Source organism: Lactuca sativa, chromosome 9 (genome assembly GCF_002870075.4).
Source record: "Lactuca sativa cultivar Salinas chromosome 9, Lsat_Salinas_v11, whole genome shotgun sequence".
In the NCBI taxonomy this organism is placed as follows: Eukaryota; Viridiplantae; Streptophyta; class Magnoliopsida; order Asterales; family Asteraceae; genus Lactuca; species Lactuca sativa.
In genome coordinates, this window is record NC_056631.2 from 164,799,586 (window position 1) to 164,814,290 (window position 14,705).

Genomic DNA, 14,705 nt, shown 5'->3' on the forward strand with positions numbered 1-14,705 from the left:
AAAACCAAAGCTACATGCCATCTTTTATTTTTCTTTAATTGAAACTTTTCTTGGGTTTGTAATACTAAACGTCAAACTTTTGTACAACTTTAAAATTTTAACAAATATTGTTTCTTTTCTGTTGTCAAATACATAATGCATAAAAAAGATAATGTGATCACATCTTTTTTTTTTAGTTTTCTACGTTTCCATATTTCATAGTATACTATAATTTTAATATATGTTTCTTTCCTTAATTCACGTTATCCTATCAAATTTGCTAAGGGTTGGGAATTTGGGTTTCAATTTACTACCCTTTTGGATTTAAAAAATCTATAAATTTCACAGCTGTACTTAATGCCTTATAACTTGTATCTTGTCTTCTTAAATAAATGAATATTATAACAAAACTTAAAAATAAAGGAATAAAAATATGAAAGTTATAAAAGAATAAATATAATGATATTAATGCAAACAAATCATGAATTCCCATGTTCAGAATCTCAATGTCTTTCTTACGCCATATTGTTTAAGCTACACCTGGAAATAGATTTGCTTAAAGTTTCTACTGTGGGCATCCCAAGCTTCAACAGGGGAGATCCATCACTCTTCCAGACGGGCCTTTTGATTATTTGTAGAAAAAACAACACACATCAAGTGTCTGATATTTGACAAAATAAGGATATAGAGACTTCCACCATCAGCCATCCTCGGCTAAAATATCATATAATCATGACAAAGAATGCAAGAAAAAAGAAAAAGACTTGCTACAAACTACAGGAAATAGAAATATACCTTATTCTTTTACCAATGTAGACTTTCCTTTTATTAAGTTCATGAAAAGGAAATAGACTTTCCTTGGTTTGTCATATGTATAGAATCTTACTCTCATTTCAACCATAAATAAAATATATTTTAATTTTTTTTTGTATAAAACCTTAATACTTTGAAAGTACATTGCTATAAATGGGTTGCAAGAAATAGCAATGTACTTTCAAATACAATCATATTTAGCCTGAAACGTTTCTAGATGCCAGGTGGGACAAAACTGATTAAATAAATGAAAAAAAAATGTTGATTTTTGCATATAGCATCTTACTCCTAAAATGTGATCAGATCTGTTAAACGGTATAGAACATATTTTCAAAACATAGAAAATTACACCAGAGCTGTAGGATCAACTTGACCAGCATCTGATAAAGCTACAAACCAAAATTCTAATAGAAGTCGCCAGCTTAAAAGCCAAAAAATATGAATGTAAGTACACTGTCACTATTCCATTCATCGCCTTATGTTAGTTTCATTCTATTTTTTCTTATTTCTTTTCTTTATTTCTTTCCTTTGTCAACATGTTTGCTTGAAATCACCAGTTATCCTCAAGTGTTTATCTGCAAGTTAATAATTACATATCAAAAAATCTATATCTGACGTTAATAGGCAAATATTTTTGATGTAAAACCTTGAACTATGATTTAAAGGCTTGGAACAAATAAGGATAAAGTGCAGACCTCTATTTCTGAGCCTCTTTGGTTCTTTGTCATCTAGATGATCATACTATTGAAAGGTCTAGTGAACCTTTGTCTCTTTTATAGGGACACAAAAGTCAAAGTCATTCATTTATGTGAACAAAAATTAACTTCAAAACCAAGATGATTCTTAATAGAACTCAGTAAGGATTTTTACCTTGAACAAAGATAAACCATCGAACCAACAAAATATCTACCATGTGCAAGTCCATCATGCTATTAGAGAATTCAATTTTCCTGTGAAAAGTAAAATCAAAATCAATAATTTTTATTCAAGTTACATATGTATGCTCAATTTATGTTACAAATACAGTTCTGTAAGAGCAAATGATTCCATAATACAGTGAAAATAGTAGTATTTTCCAAAGGTCAAAAGTCCATCATGATCTTTTGGGAACCAAAAAAAGGATTTTCATTTTGACTTTAATTTGGTTCGCTCAAGATATATTTGTCAATAAAATGGATCAGTGTAAGATAAAGTATGAGGCTAAAGATGGTATTAAAGAGTGCAATAAAATGTGAGAATAAGGGTAAATCAGTCGTAAACAATCAAGTACTTGATTCTTACTTGCGCATCAATAACCTGGGCATAAATGATTCTCCAAATTGGTCAATATGTTGAAATAGAACCATTCTAATAGCTTGTTTATTAGAGGCAAAACATTCCATTGATGTTGGTGGGACCTGCATTTATATCCCCAAAAGTTTCAGTAATTTTATAAACAAACTTTGTGCATGTATCTAAAGAAAACTCAAACAAATCTTGTTTTGGTTATTTTACAAAAAAAATCCCTAAAAAAAGCAATAAGTTGAAAATTAAGTACTGTAAAGAACTAAACCATCGATTCCTACCATTCCAACTAATCAAAGAATATATGCAATTGAAACCTAACTCAAGATACAAACATATAAACACAAAATTAGGAGAATCTTACCATGTTCTTCTTACTGATTTGTTCAAAACCTTCACAAACAGATGCAAACAAATAACAAAAAAAAAAAACAAATGTCAGACACAACTTTTAAAATTTGAATTGTGAAACACATAAAAGTTACCTTAAAGTAATTTGAAGCACTGGCACCAGAGTAAATGACTTTCCTATTGATAAAGGAACATTTGGGAGAGATAGAGGTAGTGCACCGGTGGTGGTTCATTCTAGTAGTGGCTGTTGTAGAATGATAGAAGAAGTGCGATGGATAGAGAGTGTGAGCTTTTCAGGAAAAAAAAAAGCATTAAGAACAGTGTCTATGGTTTTCTCTGGTTGTGCAGTGATGTTTCTTGTGTTTAATGGTGAAAGTTCAGTGTTGGTCTGAATACAGAAATCAAACAAAAACCAATTAATCAATTTCCCAGAAAATGTGTATTTGATGGTGGGAAAGGACGTACCATAGATTAAAGAATAATAAGAAGAAAGGATCTTACATCGAGTTTGATGGAGCTGCACCTTCCTAGAATCTTCACCCCAGTCAAATAAGAAGAGGAAGAAGAAAAAAAAACATTATCCCTTCGATTTTCAATACTCCACGTCTATTCTAGCACCTTCTAGTAATCTTCATCCCTGATTGAGAAACCATAGGGTTTTTTTAGAGAGAATAATGAGCGTGGTGTGGTGGCGGCTGACAATGGTTAGGGTCTTCCAGAGAGAACAATGTGTTTATGGATAAGAGATCGGTGCTGAAGGAAGAGATCGGCAAATGAAGATCACGATGATGCAGATGAGCCTTGAAGGCGGGAGAAAAGAACATATCTGTGATTTTTTAGTGTGTGTTCATAGATCTATGCTTTGTGGCGTTCTGATGGTGACAACGGTAGAGATCGGAACCCAAATAGAAAAATGAAGAGGGAAACAGTGATGAAGCTGAATGTTGTCGAGAAATCTAGCAAAAAAGATGGTGGGTTGTCATCGTCGTTGAGAGAAGCCATCGGGATGAGGCTAGAAGAAGTGAGTGAGAGAAAATGTGGAACAAGATTTCAAAAAAAATTGAATAATCCATGATTTTCAACACATAGAATGCCGCCTAAAGTTGCTCAAGTCCGCATCTTACTCAGGAAGAGTAAACGAAGCTTTAATTGATTGTATGTAATGTCTAAATACTTGTACATGGTAAACACTCTATTGTGATTGGATATAAGCATTTTGGATTACAAGCAAAATAATCCTCACCGTCCAATACAGATTCAGTGGTCCAGATTTTGTTTCCTTGATTTTTAAGACATTGTCTTAAAATGTAAAGGGTCCACAATTAGGCTATCAGGAGTGGGAAGGAAAAGACGCGTGGGAGCTGACGTGTCAGCCCCCTTCACGCGTGAACACCGCCCCACCTTCTGGTGGGAGTTCCGTGGAGCTAAAGACGGGTGAAGACGTTTGATTTGATTGACTATTCCTTTTTGACCGTTGCTTTATTACCGTTTGTAAAAAAAAAATTAATTAATTAATTAATTACTACCAACTCTCTATATATATCAACATATATTTTACCTTTCAAACACACACCAAATTTTGAACACAAACAAATATACTCTCATTCAAAAAATACACTTTCCTCCGTGGATCCAAACCAAAATAACCCACCCACCCCAAACACCCCAAATACTCCAAATGATCCGTTAGCAAACATTGGCTATATGCAATTGTTATCATCCCCCGTTCAACAACAACCTTTATTTACCAATCTTTCATACCACCTACACTACTACCAAAACCAACCACAACCACAATTTGTTCAAACCCAATTTCAACCCTTTCAACAACAACCTCCTCCGTGTTTTCAGCCTCAAACTTTCCAACAGCCACAACCAAGTTCACAACCATCTCAAGTTCCATTATCGCAATCTCAACCCGTAAACCTTGACGATGAAGACGACGACGAACGGGTTCAAGAAACACAACCAAGTCGTAGAAGGCAAAAAAAATCCAAAGATTCAACAAAGAAGAAAAACACCCGATGGACCGAGGAGGAGGAGGCGACTTTAGCTAAAGCTTGGATTGCCATATCACAAGACGGGGATTTCGCCAACGCGCAATCGGGACATAGCTTTTGGAATCGTATTTTAGACCACTTCCACGCGTTATTGGGAAGGCAAACGAGCCGGACATATGATTCAGTCAATGCTAAATGGCACGATCTTAGAGCAACGTGTACCAAATTTAACGGCGTATTTGACAATTTAAAAAATATGCATCGAAGTGGTAGCAACGATTTCAACATTTTGTCAACGGCGTTGCACCAATACAAAATTACCAACAATGGTAAACCTTTTGGCAACCAAAAAGCGTGGGAAGTTTGTCGCAATGGCCCAAAATGGGTCATTTATCCGGAAACGGCGCATTCGGGATCTACCACCGGTTCCAATAAAAGGCCGAGAATGTCCGAGTCGGAGATCGGTGCTAACCTCGACCTCAATGATGAGTTCGACGCCACCGAGGGTGAGGGTCCATCGGACGCCCATCTTCGTCGACCACCGGGTAGGGACAAAGCGAGAAAGGGGGCTTCGTCTAGCGGAAAATCAACCAACGAGGACGTGTTAGCGGAGAAAATCGAAAAAACTCTACATTTTTTAGAAAAAAAATTTGATTCAACGGAGGAGCAACGCCGGCGACAATTGGCACTCACCAATCTTCAAATCGTAAACACAGTGCCGCAACCCAATCTCGACCCGGAAAATTTAAGGGTCTTTATGAAAATTCAACAAGAAGTTCTCGACCAATATCGCAACTAGATTTGATGTTTTTTAATAATTTAGGTTTAATTTTCTAAATATAGATTATGTTTTTTTAGTATTTTAGTTTTAATTTTCTGTGTTTTAAATTATATAATATGGTTTTAATTAATATAAAAAATGTTATTTATAAAATATGTTATTTATTTAATATTTTATTTATTTAACAAAATGGTAAAAAAATAAAAAAATAATATAAAAGTGAATGTTGTTAGTGGTGACCATTTCCATAGTGGAGTGGGTTGGTGGTGAAGGTGACGTGGCGCATAGGTGGCGTCACTTTTCCGGTGAGTTTGTAGTCCACTTCATATAGCCTTATAAACTCTTTATAAGATGGTATATATATATATATATATATATATATATATATATTATATATATATATATATATATAGAGAGAGAGAGAGAGAGAGAGAGAGGAGGAGAGAGAGAGAGAGAGAGAGAGAGAGAGAGAGAGAGAGAGAGGAGAGAGAGAGAAGAGAGAGAGAGAGAGAGAGAGAGGAGAGAGAGAGAGAGAGAGAGAGAGAGAGAGAGAGAGAGGTACTCTTAGGAACAGTGATTTGTTCCTATTAGACCACTTATGTTTTTTCTTTTTTCTTTTTGTTTTCCTTCGGCAGTTGCAAATAAGTGTTGTGGACACATGTATGTATGTGGAATTTTTCCGTTACCCTATAAATGAATGACTTCCACAAATCTTCCACCGCTTCACATATGTTTCACACGAATCTTCTTTTCACCGCCTGTGCCTTTTATTCAATACCCCCTGCTTCGCGACTGCTATGGTTTCAACGATCCATCAACAAGGGTTTTTCCTACTTCTTTCTGATTTTCTAGGGTTTTTGTTTGGCTTACCTGTTAAGATCGACACCACCATCGGCGCACCATTAAAGCATCTCACCAAAACCCGACAATCATCGCCTGCAGAAACCATAGATTGTATACCACCGCCATCCACACCATTCTCTTGATTTGTGCCAACGATAGCAACCACTACTCATATGTACTTCTGTGTTTCCTGTTCTAAGGTGGCATTGTTCTTCCCGTCATCGGCCTCAGGCCTTTTAAGCAGCAGCTATTTCAGGTCAAAGCAAAGGAAGTGCATCAATAGCAGACCCCATAGTAAAATGACATAATCTTCAAAGAAGTTATTGATGGAGGCCGGAGAATGAGGCGACAACAAATGGCGATTGACACACATAGACCCACCAAAATTTCAATTAAAGAAACTTAGGGTGTCTTGCTTTCTTCCCCAATTTAATGCACCTTCTATTTTAGTTTCTATGCTTTCATCTGGTTAGAGTTACGGTTTATACTTAATTATTTGATATAATATTTCATTTTGCTGGTGGTAACAAATGCTTATACATATATGTAGGATCTTTGGAGGAAAAAAAAACAATTGGATGTGATGAGATTTATGCAGAGGATGAGTTGCTAGGAGTACTGCCACCTTCCTTCAATTGTCTGACTCACTCATCCAACCCGACTTGACAAAGCCAAACGTATGGTTACAAAGATAAGCATGTAACCTATTACTTTGTAATGAATCTAGGTATCCTGGTAACAACTTTATTGCTTTCTTGAACTCTGCTTTGATAAGTTTGATTCTAGGTTGCTTTTCGTAGGAAACATGGAAACAAACATACATCATTCGTGCATTTTCTCTTCAAGTTGTATGTTAGTTCTTTATAGCTTCAATTATTTTACTAAAACCCGCCGCAAAAATAGCTAGATTAGTTTTTCATGAGCTAATACATATCATTTCTTTCACTGCCAACAACTCGGCATGGTCAGATCAAAATGATGGTGGCAACAAGTTCACTCATAACAGTAAATTGTTTACTGTTATGCATGTAATGCTATAAGTTCTCTTCAAAGTTAATAATTTATATTAGTGTAATCTTTTTACCAGTCGATTTGGATTTTGTTTAATGGTTTTAATTTCTTCATCCAAGATGGCTAATGTAAGTTTTTCTATTTTCATCTTCGTTTTTTCAGTTGGATTTGACAGTTGGTTTGTATTGCGTTTGACATCTTACTCTACTTCACATGCATGTTAATCGGTTCATTGGTTGAAGGATTTAGGGAAGAAATAAATAAATTTATTTTGTGAGGTTTATGGCTATGTTATAAAATAAATTTAGATTGTTTTGATTGAAATTACAAAGGATGGTTTATAAAATATAGATGCTTAAGTATGTTTTGGTAGGGTTTTCCTTTGCTTTAACTGTAAATTTGATAAGATTGTAAATCTTACAACACTCTTGGCAACCGATGGTGTTTTTGGAGTCTAAGTAAGGAAATTTGATATTAGCGATAAATACATGTTTTTCTTTTGAAAGTTTTAATTTTAATCTTATTTTTTTTTTTGTTTTTAAAGATATGCAAGGGAAAAGATGTTAAACCCCGGGTGTACAAATCTATTGAACCGTTACAAGGTAAGACCATTAAGTCAAAATGAAAACAACACTTGACACTTTACACCATTGGATAAGAAGATTGATATACTAAGATGACAAATTATGTGTTTTTTTGCATTTACAGATCACATAGTGGCCTTACGTAAATCCTGGATATATGTTGGAGCGATGGAGCAACTGCCCTTTCAGGTATAAGTATCATGTTATAAATTTGCATGGTTTTAAGTTGAGAGAAAATGAATATTTTACATGTTGATAATTAACGTTAATTCTTATTAACTTTGAAAAGTGTTTTTAATATTAATATTTTAGAAACAAATGCTTTATTTAGAGAAATAATATGAAAATTGAAATGAAATGCATGTTTCTATTTTGACTCGTTTACAAGTCTATACTTTTGTTATTAATTTCATTTGAGGCTTCTAACATATTTGTTTTTTTTTTTCTCAATTTGTTTGATTTTTTTTGCAAATCATTAATTTGTGCCACATTTGTGGTAAATTACAGAGCAAATGAAAAGTTAACATATTAAAGACTATGACAAAAACAACTAAGTTTGAGGTTTTCTTTCTATGTAGTTGGATGTTTATTTAAACTCAGTTGTGCCACATGTGTTTACCAGGATGAAAGTAGATTATAGATTAATCGAGGATTCTGAAATTGTTTAAGAATTTAGAATGACCCCTACAAGGCAGAGATAATTCCCTCAATTTATGAATAAAATTAATAAAAACAGGCCTTATAAGTAAATTCTCTTATTGAAATTTACAATTAAAATCATAAATAACAATCACATTGATTTCAAAAATGGCAATGGATCCATTTTTTACTTTATAACCGTCTCAACAATAAAATTTAGTATATTTTTTATTTTACAAATTCCACATCATTGTGGTCTTCCCCACTTCATCCATCCTCAATAAGGCTGTCGTGCAGAGCTAATGTAATAACAATAGGGACGTCTTTTTACATCATTGTGGTTTTCCCCACTCCATCAATCCCCGATAAAGCTATCACATAACACATATGATTTTACTGAAGTGTTTTCAATACTTAGCCTTATACTAAAGTGATGGTAATGGGGTCTGTCTTTTCCCCTATAACCGCCTCAACAATAAAATTGACCATTTTCTCCCCATAAGGTTATTATGTAGGATTTGTGGTTTAGTTCGGGTGTTTTCGTAAAAGTTTGCTCTCTTGACCCGATTTTCATTGTGATCGGCTACTGGTGTAGAGTTGGATGCCTTCATGGAATCAAATTTACCTAAAGAAATTAGATCATTAACTTTATTTAAGGAAGAATGAAAATAAAATGTGATAATAAAAAAAAATATTGTTAATTTTTGCATTTAGCCATGAATTATATCGTTTAAAACCTTAAAAAATGGTTTTCAAAATAAGAAATGGTTTTCAAAAACTCAAGATAACTACCTATCCAAACGTCATTTTTTAAAATCAAAACCAAAAATATTAACGAATGCAATGTCTAAGCGATATCTAGGCTCAAAATGATTTGACGAAGTTTTTTTTTAAATATTCATATATATGCAATGATGATGCATATCTACATCCGCAGTGTATATGATTATTGATGCATCATGCATATCTACATCTGCAATCCAAAATGCGAAGTTTTACAACTGTGGACGGATGGTTTGCAAGTTCTTATATATATATATATATATATATATATATATATATATATATATATATATATATATATATATATATATATATATATATATAAGCTAATAAATAATATAGAATAACTTATAAAAAAATGACTTATTAGAGATCCCTACCAGAATAAATTATTTTTCATCAAAACACTTTTTTAACTTATAAAAATGTTAGAACCTCTAATAAGCTAATAAGTTGTTTAAAAAACGCTTAGGCAAACACCCCTATATAATCATAGCTTTGGTATAAACCTTGTGAAATAATAATGAAATGTTATAAATTCTTCAATTAGTTTGCTTTCCAAATAACTAAATAACAATATTAAGTTGCAATTAAATTAATGTATCCTATTTATGTTATAAATTCTTCAATTAGTTTGTTTTGCAAATAACTAAATAACAATATTAAGTTGCAATTAAGTTAAAGGAATGAGATAATACCTTGAAGATCCTCGTCCACATCCACAAAAATAATTCCGAGATCATCCATTCCAATAATCAACCCAAGATAATCAAGATCAAATCCCATCTTATCCAAGTTGATGAAAAGAAAACAAATACGCTTCTTTCTCTTCTTCCACGCCATAAGCTCATAATTGAAAAAATCAAAACAGAAAAGCATACTCGTCCACTTCCCCACAAATTCAAATGTCCAACAATGATTCAGCCAAAAGAGCTTCCTAGACTTCACTTTCTCCTAAATAAAAGGAAACAGCAATTAGTCATTCTTAACAAGGGACGTTCACAAAAGGTTCATTCCCATATATTTTAATCTTGTGTTGTTCTTTTTAAACACCAATTTAAGTCGTCCCTTTTTAACCAAAGACATGGGACCAAACATGCATTTTTGAAAAGCTCATAAATTGAAATCACAAATCACAAGATTAAACTTACCGTTTCTGATCTCGGGTTTACGAGGCAACAAAGCAAAGGGCTACTGGATCGTTGATATTGTTTTCCTTGGCAGTCTACAACACAGATCGAGTGAGTCAGATGAGAGATTGAGGGCTGCAACTGAAGAGGTTGGCGCAAGAGGAAGATATATAACAGGCGAGCAGAGGTAGGTTTTCTTGTCTAACTTAAATCTCCACCGTACACGTGTTCCGTTGCTGTGGTTGATGGGACTAAAGTTTAATTCATGGTCGGTAGTGGTTGTTAGTGGCCACGGTTTTTTTCTTTTTCTAACTCTTTACATTTTAAATAATTAAAAATATATATTTAAATAATCAAATAACAAGAAGGATATAATGAAATAAAACGGTAGGTATATCAAATTTTAGTCATACGTGACGATAAAGTATCGAGATATATGGTTAGTGGTAAGTATTTCTGATGAGCTAATGCTTAAGTTAAAAAGGTGTTTGTAAACCGTAGAAAGGTTTATATTACAAGGTATCATATATCGTAATATCATGACCAATTCATTAATTTACGATGCCATGGGCAAAAGTATTTACTGATGCCCATTTATTTGTATCAATTCTATATAAATTTGAAGTTGGTAAAAAACATATTTTAAGATAGTTTCGAGTCATAATAGTCCACAAATATGATTAATGGTGTTAATAATCCATTTTCCCATAAAAGCTTTGATTGTCTTCTCACCCCGTATAAATATAAAAGATACAAGAAATAATAGGAAAGTTAGGGTATCTACGAGCCATGTGGGCCTTTACAAAGAAATCAATCAACACAACATAACTAAATGCATATATAAAATATACATCTAACAGCCCCCCGTCGTCGGAATCAGAGATTGAGCACGGATGTTCAAACTAGATCTAAAATCAGGAAATAAAGATGACGTAAGCCTTTTAGTGAATATATCAGCATATTGAGATGACGATGGAACATGAAGAACATGAATCTGACTCATAGCAACCTTGTCACAAACAAAGTGAATATCAATCCCAGTATGTTTAGTGTGTTGATGTTGAACATGATTTGAGGATAAATATATCGCACTAACATTATCACAGTAGACTAGACTTACGGACAGTGGTGGATAGTATAGCTCATGAAGTAAGTTGCAAAGCCAACATGTCTCAGCAACAGCATTCGCGACTCCCCGATACTCAGCTTCGGTACCGGACCGATAGATTGAGTCTTGACGCTTGGACGACGATGTAATAAGATTTTGACCAAGAAAGACACAATAACCAGAAGTAGATCGTCTAGTGGTAGGCCCAGTCAGCATCAGAACAAGCAACCAGACCATAGGAAGGAGAAGCATAGATCTGCAAGTCGTGGTCAAGAGTACCATATATATATATATATATATATATATATATATATATATATATATATATATATATATATATATATCTTAAAATACGCTTGAGATCTGTGAAGTGTGGCTCTCGAGGATCATGTATGAATAAACACACCTGTTGCACAACATACGAAATGTCAGGTCTCGTGAAGGTGAGATACCGAAGAGCGCCAGCAAGACTCCGATCTAGAGTCGGGTCAGATACAGGAGGTCCAGTGCCATCAAACTTAGTTGAAGTGTCAGGCGGTGTGTGAGCAGGTTTCTAGTTGAGCATTTTGGCCCACTCATGAATCTCGGTGGCATATGTTTGTTGAGATAAAAACATGCGTTGACTGTTTTAACATCCCAAAAATACAAACCAAAAATTTCATTTTTAAATATATTATTATAAAACCAACAATATAATAAAACATCCATAATATCATGGCATGCCAAAACCAAAGTAGAAATAATCAAAACATGTTCTCATAAAACAATATCAGAGTATAATCCCAAAGATCTCATGTGCGGAAAACCATAGTGTGATGCGTTGCGATCGAGCCGGCTCTTTTCCTTTAAAATGAAGTACCTGAAACCAAAACTGAAAACCATAAGCACAAAGTTTAGTGAGTTCTCTCATCATACCACATGTCATACAATCACATAGCATACATACCGTCGGACAATTCTGGGATGCCCGACCTACCCGGTCCGGCCATTCTCGGGTGCCGACCTACCCGTGTCAAGCCATTCTGGGGTGCTGACCTACCCGTGTCAAGCCATTCGGGGGTGCTGACCTACCCTTCGGTCCTAACAACCGAACTCCGGGGCCTATTTCACCCCTACTACTACTACCACACATATCATAGCATAATCATATTGTCAGGCATATCTGGGGTGCCCGACCTACCCTTCGGTCCTTAAGACTGAGATACGAGGACTATTTCACCTCCTACTACTACCACATAATATTATAGCATAAATATATAGTAGACAATTATGGGGTGCCCGTTCTAGCCTTCGGTCCTAACAACCGAACTTGGGGACTATTCTTCTCCTACTACCACTATCACATATAACATATCATGCTAGCACATAAACATATCAGGTAGTAGCAAACCTAGATGAATATCACAAAGACAATCATCTAACATATAACTCCTACTGGTGGATCGGCATTGTGGCCGTAGACCCACCGCTACTGGAAGGTAACTCACCTCACACTGCTGAAGTCCTGCAGACACAACCCCAGCTGTTGGATGACAGTTCTCGAACTAGTGGCGGCTGGTGGTGGCGAATGGCGGCAGCCACCACCTCACGGTGGTGGTTGTGGGGTCTAACATCAGATCTCCAGCCAATAATGCTCATGTAGCCTCATGACATCACAACCAATGAACACAAACACCACAACTCGCCCACAACCACCTTTCACGGTGGCTTGTGGCGGCAGAAAGAGCGTTCCCGGCGACAGCCACCATGGTTGGCTGCTATGGTGGTCCTCTTGTTTCTTCCAACCAATAATTTACACACACACGACTTGCAAATTGGAATATGGATGCAACCACCCACTGGTGGTGCGCGATGACGGCAACAGTAACCATAGCGGCCATAAAAGTGGCTAAACGTAGTGGCTAGCGGTCACGAATGGGAAATAGCAACGGGAGAACGGGAGAACGGGTAAGGAGGATGAGTAGAGACCACCGTGGACTGAAGCACCATTGACCGCCGGCTTGCAGCGCCTCCGTCTTCAACTGTTGGAGTGCGAGGGGGCAGCAATGAAACAGTAGTGAGACGTGTCTTCGCCGGTAGCCAAGCCATGATGGCATCTCGATGGTGAGGTAGCAGGCGGCGGCGTTCGGGACTCCATCTGATCGGAAAACGAGAGAGACATCGGGTGGCGGCCGGAAATAGTCTTCTAGGGTTAGGGTTTCATATGCCTTAAATACCCGATACCTCTTAAAATTTTTGCTATAATGACACAATTGGCCCCTCCCCATAGAATCTTCTTCAACTCAGGTCCGACATTTATCCCTTTAGCCCCTATTCCCATAAGTTATTACAAAGTAAATCCCATATTTACCTTTTAAACCATGTCCCTGAAAATCTTTACTAATTAAGTCCAAGATTTACAAAACAGCCCCTTGCTTGACAAATTCTTTTCAATTAAGGTTCAGAATTTACCTTTTAGTCCCTGCCTTCATAAATACTTACAAAATCAGTCCGGAACTACACTTTTAACCCTCAACTTCCAGATTATGACAATTATCTCTAGGAGACCATCCTTTTACATGTAATTATTTATTTTAGGACTATTATTCGTTCATTAATTAATTTATTTATTAAATAAATAAAAGGGGTGTTACAACTCTCCCCCGCTTAAATTAGATTTCGTCCTCGAAATCATTCCTTACCATTTCTTATGCCCCATACCACTCGAGTAATATGGTCACCATCCTGGGTACACCCTATCCTTCTTAGGGTAGCCGTGACCAATCTTCACAAAGCCCTAAAATCTGTTGTCTCGAGATGACCTAATTCCTTGACAACCCACTCCTACTAAATCATTATCTTTGAATCTAATATGTTTATCCCTCAACGGACTACTCAAATTCTAATAGCTCGAGGTTCCCACTATAAAACAGGATCACAAACATAATTATCCCTATAGATCACTTATACTTGGCCAAGGTTCAATTGATCCCGCTGTGAGTGGCTTGTCACTTCCCAATCAACCAGCTATTCCATCTATACTTACAACCTAAAACACAAATACTAACACTACCCAAACACTGAACTTCCTGAAGCAGTATGTTGACACATGGATGCTTCTAAAATCTACCGAGACCTGCCTGGTCTCAATTCATTCGCTCATCATCTGAAATACCGGATTCCGGACAGGTTGCAGAGCCAAAGGACTCACCACTTAGTCGCCTCACACGACTTCTTAACGAAATCCTTCTCTGGAACTAGTTGCCACTAGTTATCATGCCACTGTGACTCTAACAAATTTTTTATCTAACTGATCGGTCCCATGCATCGAATCCTGATGTCACCAAATTCAAGGCTAAAAGTGATTGCTACATGACTAAGGGTAGATTAATATCACAAACGACCTTAAGCAATCCACTA

General features: G+C 35.7%; 2 protein-coding genes and 1 long non-coding RNA gene across 3 annotated transcripts; 2 read left to right on the plus strand and 1 right to left on the minus strand.

Annotated features, from left to right (window-relative positions):
• Positions 1-4,131: 4,131 nt before the first annotated feature.
• On the plus strand, positions 4,132-5,226 carry LOC128129163 (uncharacterized). Its single transcript, XM_052767827.1, has one exon. It carries the CDS (start codon positions 4,132-4,134, stop codon positions 5,224-5,226), a length of 1,095 nt encoding a protein of 364 aa, XP_052623787.1.
• A 921-nt stretch (positions 5,227-6,147) lies between these two features.
• On the plus strand, positions 6,148-8,004 carry LOC128128634 (uncharacterized). Its single transcript, XR_008226640.1, has 2 exons — positions 6,148-6,519; positions 6,602-8,004. It is a non-coding gene; the product is annotated as an uncharacterized LOC128128634 (long non-coding RNA).
• Positions 8,005-8,364: 360 nt separating this feature from the next.
• LOC111892834 (uncharacterized) lies at positions 8,365-10,353 on the minus strand. Its single transcript, XM_023888877.3, has 3 exons — positions 10,220-10,353; positions 9,767-10,022; positions 8,365-8,910 (listed from the first exon to the last, which is right to left on the minus strand). The coding sequence occupies exons 2-3, from the start codon at positions 9,945-9,947 to the stop codon at positions 8,744-8,746; spliced, it is 348 nt and encodes a 115-aa protein (XP_023744645.1). The 5' UTR covers positions 9,948-10,022; positions 10,220-10,353; the 3' UTR covers positions 8,365-8,743.
• Positions 10,354-14,705: the final 4,352 nt, after the last annotated feature.

What these genes read in the sequence shown, in the direction of transcription:
- LOC111892834 (XM_023888877.3), bottom strand. Translation starts at nt 9,947, where the DNA reads ATGCTTTTCTGTTTTGATTTTTTCAATTATGAGCTTATGGCGTGGAAG. An exon ending in TGTGGACGAGGATCTTCAAG is followed by an intron (nt 8,911 to 9,766) that starts GTATTATCTCAT and finishes TAATTTCTTTAG; the next exon opens with GTAAATTTGATTCCATGAAG.
- LOC128129163 (XM_052767827.1), top strand. Translation starts at nt 4,132, where the DNA reads ATGCAATTGTTATCATCCCCCGTTCAACAACAACCTTTATTTACCAAT.